Below are 8,693 nucleotides of genomic sequence, written 5' to 3' on the forward strand. Positions count from 1 at the left end.
TTAACCTCTACTGCACTCCAGCATACCAACTTTGGAAAACTACACTTCCAATACTGATTAGAATCAATGATGATAAGAGGAATTGATAGTGGAGTCTAGGATTAAATTGTGAAAAAAAGATAAGGATATAAAAAGAGATGTCATTAATATCTATTAAAAAATTCAAATACCCTCTTTCAGTTCACATGGCCTCAAATCTCTACCGCCTCACATCTGCTCCATTCTAGAGGGTTCTGAGAAGTGCAATAGACCTATGCACATTGTATTCAGTGTTGCCTGTGAATGAGTCACTGGATGATGACTAGAGAGAAACTGGGGTCTGGTGGCAAATTTGGAAGGTACTTGTTAATGTGTAAGGCAAGTCAGAACAAACAAATGCTTTTCTCATGTTGACAGAATATTAATCAGACTGTCAGAAATGTTTTGTTCCTGATACACCCAGTGAGACACTCCCTCAAAGCATCCTCACTGCCTAAGTGTGTGTCCTAGTGCCTAGCACAGGTTCAGGTCCCTATTTAAGGCTAAGTAAATATGGATTGTCTGATCCCAGTGACCATATTCCAGAATCTCATAGGGACATGGAAAATTCTGGATTCCATCTCAGGAATTCAAATTTTTGTTCCTAACTTTCTGTGTACAGTTAAACCCTTCAATGTCCCACCAGTGCCAGCCTAATTTATTTTCCTCCTTAAGATCATGAAGTGCTGTGAGATGATCAAGAAGGCCCTCACTTGCATCGCATTCTTGTAACTTATGACACACCATAAAAGGCAACTCAGTAATGACAGAGTAGGGCAGGGAGGAAGATGGAGAAATAGAGACTAAAGACCTATTTCCTCCCTTAGGGAACTTAGGCAGAGGCAGTCATGTCACTCATACTGAATCCAGGAAATAATAGCTGGTTTGAGGCACTGTTGTTCTTTGTAGGTAGAGGTCAGGAGTGATGCACTACAGGTAAGGAGTTCAAATCAAGGCTTCTTTGCAAAGTTTAAGTTGAGAAAGCAATTATTGGAATTCCAGTCCAGAAAGCAGGAAAGGCTCCATCATTTTCCTGGACAAGTCAGTAAGACTCCCCTCCTGGGAAAAGTCCATGAGCCACTGCTACCTCTGCAGCCCACCTCTGACGTCCATGTAACCCTTTCTCCCCTAAGAGAGCCACAAAGTCTGCACCTGCAAGGTCACCCTTCCTCCACTTCTCTCCCACAGGTGCCTCGCAGTCGGGGTGCATGGACAGCCCCAGCAACACCACCGTGCCCTGTGGCTTTCTCCTTCAAGGCTTCTTTGAGTTTCCACACCTGAGGCCCCTGCTCTTTCTACTGCTGCTGGCAGTGCACCTGGCCACCCTGAGCGGAAACCTGCTTATCCTGGTGGCTGTGGCCTCGGTGCCCAGCCGGCCGCCCATGTTGCTGTTCCTGTGCCAGCTGTCAGCCACTGAGCTCTGCTACACGCTGGTAATTGTGCCCCGCTCACTGGCTGACCTGACCTTGCCCGGCCACGACAAAGGCAGCCCCATCTCATTCCTGGGCTGTGCTGTCCAGATGCAGATGTTCGTCGCGTTGGGCGGGGCCGAGTGTTTCCTGCTGGCCGCCATGGCCTATGACCGCTATGTGGCCATCTGTCACCCACTGCGCTACGCATCGGTGGTGACCCCAGGTCTGTGCGCTCGACTGGCCTTGGCCTGCTGCCTTGGAGGACTGGCAGTATCTGTGGGGCTCACAGTGGCGGTCTTCCACCTGCCTTTCTGCGGCTCCCGCCTGCTGGTGCATTTCTTTTGCGACATCACAGCGCTGCTGCACCTGGCCTGCACGCAGAGTTATGCGGAGGAGCTACCCCTGCTGGGCGCCTGCCTGGTGCTGTTGCTGTTGCCCTCAACGCTCATCCTGGCCTCCTACGGAGCCATCGCCGCAGCCCTGCGCCGCCTGCACAACGCGGGGAGCCGGCGCAAGGCCACCTCCACCTGCGCCTCTCACCTGGCTGTCACCTTCCTGCACTATGGCTGCGCCACCTTCATGTACGTGCGGCCCAAGGCCAGCTACTCCCCGCAGCTGGACCGCACGCTGGCGCTGGTCTACACTAACGTCACGCCCCTGCTCTACCCGCTTATTTACAGCCTGCGCAACCGGGAGATCACCGCCGCCATCCGCAGGGTGCTGGGGCAGCTACCAGCCCAGTCAAGCTGTGAGTCTGCATCTGTGTGAGCTCTGCTAGCAGGCAGGGAGCAGACCAGACTGGGCAGCTTCGTTCGCTAAAGTTTCCTGTCTCAAAAGGTGTTTGCATAGGGAAAGCCCCCTGCGGGACTCAAGGAAAGAGAACTTGGAAATTGTCTACACAAGTAGAGCCACCCAGGGTGGTCCTGTCCTCCATCCCTCCCTGGAGGAATGGCCGGCCCAGATAGTGTGGAGGGAAGTCTAGACCTGAATTTAGTGGTTCCATAAATCCCTGTCGAATTTTTCCTATAATCTGGGTCCTTGAAAGGTCATGGGCTTGCATGATGAGGAAGGTATAACACATGGATTAGGGAGCTTCAGCGTTTTGAGGGTTGAAGGCAGTCAGGGAAAGCTTCTTGGGGTGAGCGGGGAGACGACTAATTGGAGAAGTGGAGGATGATTAGGGGCTAACCAAGCCAGGAGAAGGGTAGCTAGCAGGAGCTGAAGCATATGGCAAAGGATCTTGGGAACTACTGAAGGATCTGGATTCATGAATGGTGTGTTGACATCCCCCTCATATGATCACTCAGGACACCCATTTGGCAACCTGTTGCCATATCCTAAGTGAGATGCAGTGGAGTCTGGGACTGAGTATCTACACAAGGAATTAAGTGACATGGGAAGAGCCAAAAGAGGAGGAAGCGGAGACTTACAGGACCCTAATTGGATTAGAGTGAAAAAGAAACAGGAGTTAAGGATCATTCCTAACTTAGGTTATTTGGTGGATGGTGGTGGCGTTGCTGAGACAGAGAAACCAAGAAAAGGAGCAGTGGGGAGAGTGGGATAGTGATTCTGTTTCCAAAGGCTGCTAGAACAAACCAATGAAGGCTCAGAGTGGAGCAAAGACACAATGCAGGGCCAAAGGGGAGGCTCAAAAGAAGGAATCAATTTGGACTTACAGATGGCTGCTAAGATCATGGACATGGGGTGTGTTCCCCAGGGAAAATGGGTAAAGGGAGAAAAAAAGAAGCCCCAGTCAGACTCCAGAGGCAGACCTACATGTGAGGGAGTAGAGGAAAGGAGCAGTCAACACGCTTGAGAGCTGCTGAGATGCTCCATGGTCTTGAGTCACTCTTCGCTTCAACTTTCCAGCCATAAATACAAAGCAAGGGCTGAGCTAAAATCTAAGTTTTCTTCCTATTCTCTGATCCCTTCAGATGGAGCATGCAAAGACACATATGGATCACAGTAAAAGAAAACAAGGGTCAATAATTTAGTGCTGACTGAATGTATGTGGACTAACAAACAGGGAATTGACGTAATAGTCAGATGGCATTTATCAGAATGGTTTCCAGGAAGAAGCTAGGTTGTATAGAATGGTTTTTGGAGAAAGTAGTTGATTTTCTTTGATTCAAAGCATTGTATTTTTTGTGGATATAAGGATTTTAATGTCTTTTCTATTAGTGCATATTAATTGTACAATGTGGAGGTTTTCACTGTGATATCTCCATACATGCATATAATGTATTTTGATCTTATTTGCCATGGCCCTTCCCCAATCGGACTCTGGAAATGTCTGTGAGAGAGAGACAAATAATAGAGGTGTTGAGCATATGCCCTTTCCATACCTTTTCTCCCTTGAGCAATCACTTTCCTGGGATGTTAAAGATGGTTTCTAAACATAATGAGCGTATTAACTTGTTATTGGAATGATTGATTATTATCTCAGGGAAATTATTACAATAGTAAACCTAATCCAAAGTAACTTTGGGTGGCTAAGCAGGGAATCTTGAATGGCACACTTTTGCTTTTTCCTGTGGGTTTTGGGGGTAAGTACACAGTACTAACATAGTTGCACTTTAGTAATGTGACTTGACCATAATAGTGCAAAACAGAGATGACAAGTGAGGGATTGTGGCAACAGTCCACAGATAAGGAGACAAGGATCTATGCTTAAAGTGCATCTGGGATATGGAAGGGAAGGCATGGATGAGGTAGGATATGGTAAAGACATTACCATGAACCAATGCGGGAAGGAACAAAATAGCTACTTAGACTAAATGAACCCTGGTCTTCACCTTAAAGCAGGAACTAAAGTAAATCTCAGATGGACAAAGATTTAAATCTAAAGTACTCAACCATGAAAAAGTCTTGAAAATGAATTTAGATTAAAACCAAAAACAGAGCTTATCTCAGAATGGGGAGAGATGTTCTCATCACAAGGGCAAGAAAAGGATCACATAAAAAGACTGATAGATTTGATTGAAGACAAATTATGATATTTGTACACATATACATAACAATTTAAAAGAAAATCACAAATTCAAAATATGTAATGGCAACAAATATTGTAATGAAATGGCTAATGTAATATTTCTTACCTACCCCCCAAAATTTTAAGAAGATAAGCATCATAATTTGAAAACTTGGTAAGAGATATGAACAGACAGCTCACAAGGTAACTTTATAAAATATTTTTCTTTAATTTCATTAGTAGCAAAATTTAGACAATAAAATATCATTTGCTACTCTCAAACTTATACTTTCTTAAACTGTGAAGAGTGGATTATGAGAAACCTATGAGAACTTGACATAAGCACAGCTGTTCCCAATAATCCACAGGCTGAGTTTGTCACGACCCCAGCAGCAGATGCAATACAGGTGCTTTTCCTAAGTTGTTTGAGTTCAGAGAAGCAGGAGCAGGTTTCTCTTGTTACAGTGTCACACCCCTCCCTGAGAACTGTTGTTCCACCTCCTTGTTTACCACTGGATATAAAAGACTGGCTGAAGGAGGACACAAGGCTTTTTGATGGGGGATTTTGATTGGCTGACACTGAAGCTGTCTGGTGTGTCTCCACCAGAGCAGCTTTCTGCATGCAGAACTTTATACATAGGCTTTAGAAAAGCTAAACTAGAGAAGACCTAAAGAGAACATGAGACAGTGCAAGTCTAAGTATGAGACTTTAAGAGTTTCGCTAATGCCATTTTTAGACATGGCTGCTGTTGTTTGTCTGTAAGTCTAAGGGCAAAGACTTTAAGAGAGATTAAAGACAGCACGGGACAGTGCAAGTCTGAGGGTAAAGTCTTTAAGAGAGATTATGCTAAAGAAAAGCTAAGAGAAAACATGGGACAGAGCAAGTCTAAGGAAAGAGACTTTAAAGAACAGAAAAGAAGACTTTAGAAGCAAGGTTTTAAAGAAAGACTTTAGAAACAAGGCCTTAAAGAATAAAGATAGAGTAAAGAGAAGAGAAGTAAAAAAAGCAATGAGGCTGCTGTGCGTCTCCATCTGAGCACCCTGCACACCTGGCCCCGGCTTTATGCATGTTCATCTATTGTTTGTCCTTTCTGCATCTCCCGTTGTCCCCCCCTCCCCCGTTAGACCCAGTTAGGTTCAGTAGAATCAGGAGCTAGGAAAGACTTGCTCCATTAAACAAGTCTCAGCATCAGCAAAGTTGCAGTGAGAAGTGTGCTCTCGGGTGCTGCTGCCGGACAATCTTGGAAGATCCCATTTATTCCTCTGAATCAGGATCCTTGGTACTGTTCCTCCCCTTTGACACACTAATTTCACTAATAGATTATTGAAATCTATCCTGAAAAAAGTCAGAGATAGGAACTAAACGTTTGTAAGGGATATTGACTGCAGTATTTTTTATATTAACAAGTTCAATACTGGAATAATGATTAAATAAATATTACAGAACATTTAAAGTCTTGCAAAAATAGGTTTTGATGATTTCTTTTTGACTTGAGGAAATACTTGTGATGCAATGCTGAGTAAAATTTTCACGAGGTAGAATGAATGACCTCAAAACAAAAAGTACTATGTATATATGCACATCAATATACAAAAGTCTGAATGCTTTTTAAAACACCAGAAAAACTAATTGCTCTCCCTGTGTGATGAAATTGTGGGTTGTTTTTATTTTCCTTAATTGTGTATTTTATAAATTTCCAAAAATCATTTTCAATGTATGTTACAGAGTCCTGTCAGTGAACCAGACTTCTTACCTTCCATCCTGAGAATAAGGGCCTGATACCACTCTCCTGAAACTATCTTCTCACCAACAGCCCTGGAGGCAAGGGAAGGGGACAAGTGCCAGCTCTGCAGGAGTGGATCCAGGAGTAGATACAGTATTCATGTGGTATAAGAGTGGGACTGCATTGAAGTATTTTTATCCACTAGAAGCTTGTAGGAAACATTACTGTCTTTGATAAAGAGAGGAGACATTATGAGGAAGAATTACAATTCATATTACCTTGTGAAAATGACTAGAGAGAATAAATTACCTTGTTGAGACTGTTTCTAAAGAATGTCACATCCATATACCCTCATATGTTAAAGGACACAAATTGGCACAAAATTTAAGTACACTTGTAGAGTAGAAAATTCCAGAATTTATTCATTCATCCACAGATGCAACAAATAAATGTGTATGGAGTTCCATGCCATCAACTAGACAGTTGGGGATTCAGTAGCAGTCACTATGTCACTGTATTCCTAGCACCTATGACAATTATTGAAGGAACAAAAATGAGGTCCAGGTGGATTTTGAAATCTTGGAGATTCAGGCAAATATACAAGTAATTGCATTGCTATGATGCAAATGCTACCATGGGTAAAAATAAAAGATTCTGCTGGAAAAACTAGCCAACCTGAGGTGGTGGCAGCCTCTGAGCATGGTAGTTTATGATAAAAGTAATGGGTACGATCTAAAGTCAAGTAAGAATAGCCAGAGGCAGGGAGAGAGAGAACCAAAAAAAGAGAGTCCAAACAAAGGGAACAGTGCATGCAAAAGAAACCATGTGCATTCTAGAAATCAGTCATCATGATTGGTTCTTATTAGTAGTGATGAGATATATGGACTATTCTGTGTGTGCTATATGCTCATTTCAATAACATGTAAAGAAATCTTACAAATCAATAAGTAAAAACTAACACTCCCAAAGAAAAATGAGCAAAGGACATGGGTAGACTATTCACAGAAAAGGAAATGCAGATGATTTATACACATAGTTCAAATGCCAGTGCTGCCAAAAAAAAAGAGTATAATGTGTGTATATATATGTATTTTATATGTGCACATGCACACGTGTTTGTGCCAAGGTAAAAATATGAGCCTGGATAATAGAGGTGGAACAGAGCTTTGTTCTCATTGAATAACCTTACATATACATAGTCTTACTTATCCAAAGTAAAAATAGAGGAGAGGTAGATGAAAAGGAATGCACAGAAGAATTTTTTTAAGAACAATCAAAAAAATACAAGAAATTTTGGTGGCATGGAAACTAAGGAAAGAGAATTTTGAAGACAAAGTGATCAACAATGCCAAATCATGTGCTATTTATAGAAAACCATGATATTAGGGCCAGATGCTGCTTCAGAAGCGTGTCATTCATCCCCCAAAGCACCAAATTCATCTCTTTAAACCTCAGCAATTCACATGCAAAGGCCACTGGCCCAGTAACAAAGTTCACATCCAGAAATACTGTCTAGCCAGAGATCACACAAGTGCCAGGCCCCTGCTAGTGCTGAAAAAAACAGGAAGAAGCAACTCAAATCCTGTTCTGTAAGCTGCAAGAGTAGGTTGTAGCATTGGATTTTATTTCAAATGCTGAAAATATTTGACACTGTTTCAAACTTTATCTCTGAGATTTGTTTTAACCAGGTATTAAAGGTGACAGACACAAAAACAACTGTCTTTGAAAGAAAATCTCATTACTTAATAGTTCCCTGGAGAAGGGAACATGCCACACCATGCAGGGCCACCAGGCAAGGCACATAGGCTAGTCAGGAGGCAGAGGAGCAAGGAAAAACAAGGCCCAGATCCTTGATTGTGGCGTTCGTGGGAAGAATGTTCAAGGTGGAAGTAGAATGCTTGAGCAAATTCAGTTTTGGAGAGTTTGCCTCTCAGTGAGCTCTGGGCGATCAAGGTGGTCTGTACCTGGTCTTGAGGTGATTTAGGACAGAGAAAGTGTGTGAAAGGTAGAAAAAGGAGTGGCTTGGGGAATATGGACTCTGGATGATTGGGGTGATTGTTTTATTGCACATTAGTGGCAAAGACAGAAGAATCATTTGCTTTCTCTAGCAATTAGCTAATCCTAGGAAGGACAGGCCAGCAAATGTTCTAAGTTCTAAGAATCTACAACTTGGAACATTCTGTATAGAATATTTAAAAACATGATCAATACAAACACAGACTCTACAAATAATACCTAACACAACATGTATGGAATAAAATATTTCTTTGGCCCTGCAACAAGACCATCACTGATTCTTTCTTTTTTCCTGTGGTACTGGGATTTGAACTAAGGGCTTCATGCATGTTAGGCAGGCACTCTACCACTTGTGCCATGCCCTCAGTCCCTCTTGCTTTAGCTATTTTTTGAATAGGGTCTTGTGTTTGTGTTTATGCCTGGGCCAGCCTGGACCACAATCCTCTTATTTATACTTCCAGTGTCACTGGTTGACAGGCATAGGCCACTGTACCCAACTATTGGTTCAGATAGGGTCTCAAGAACTTATCCCAGACTTGCCTCAAGCCACAA

General features: G+C 43.0%; 1 protein-coding gene across 1 annotated transcript; it reads left to right on the forward strand.

Annotated features, from left to right (window-relative positions):
- Positions 1-1,226: 1,226 nt before the first annotated feature.
- On the forward strand, positions 1,227-6,376 carry LOC109702289 (olfactory receptor 10AC1). Its single transcript, XM_074055265.1, has 2 exons — positions 1,227-2,178; positions 6,128-6,376. Coding segments are annotated over exons 1-2 (954 nt in total). The 3' UTR covers positions 6,130-6,376.
- The last annotated feature ends 2,317 nt before the right edge of the window (positions 6,377-8,693 follow it).

This window comes from Castor canadensis, chromosome 2 (genome assembly GCF_047511655.1).
Source record: "Castor canadensis chromosome 2, mCasCan1.hap1v2, whole genome shotgun sequence".
Taxonomy (NCBI): domain Eukaryota; kingdom Metazoa; phylum Chordata; class Mammalia; order Rodentia; family Castoridae; genus Castor; species Castor canadensis.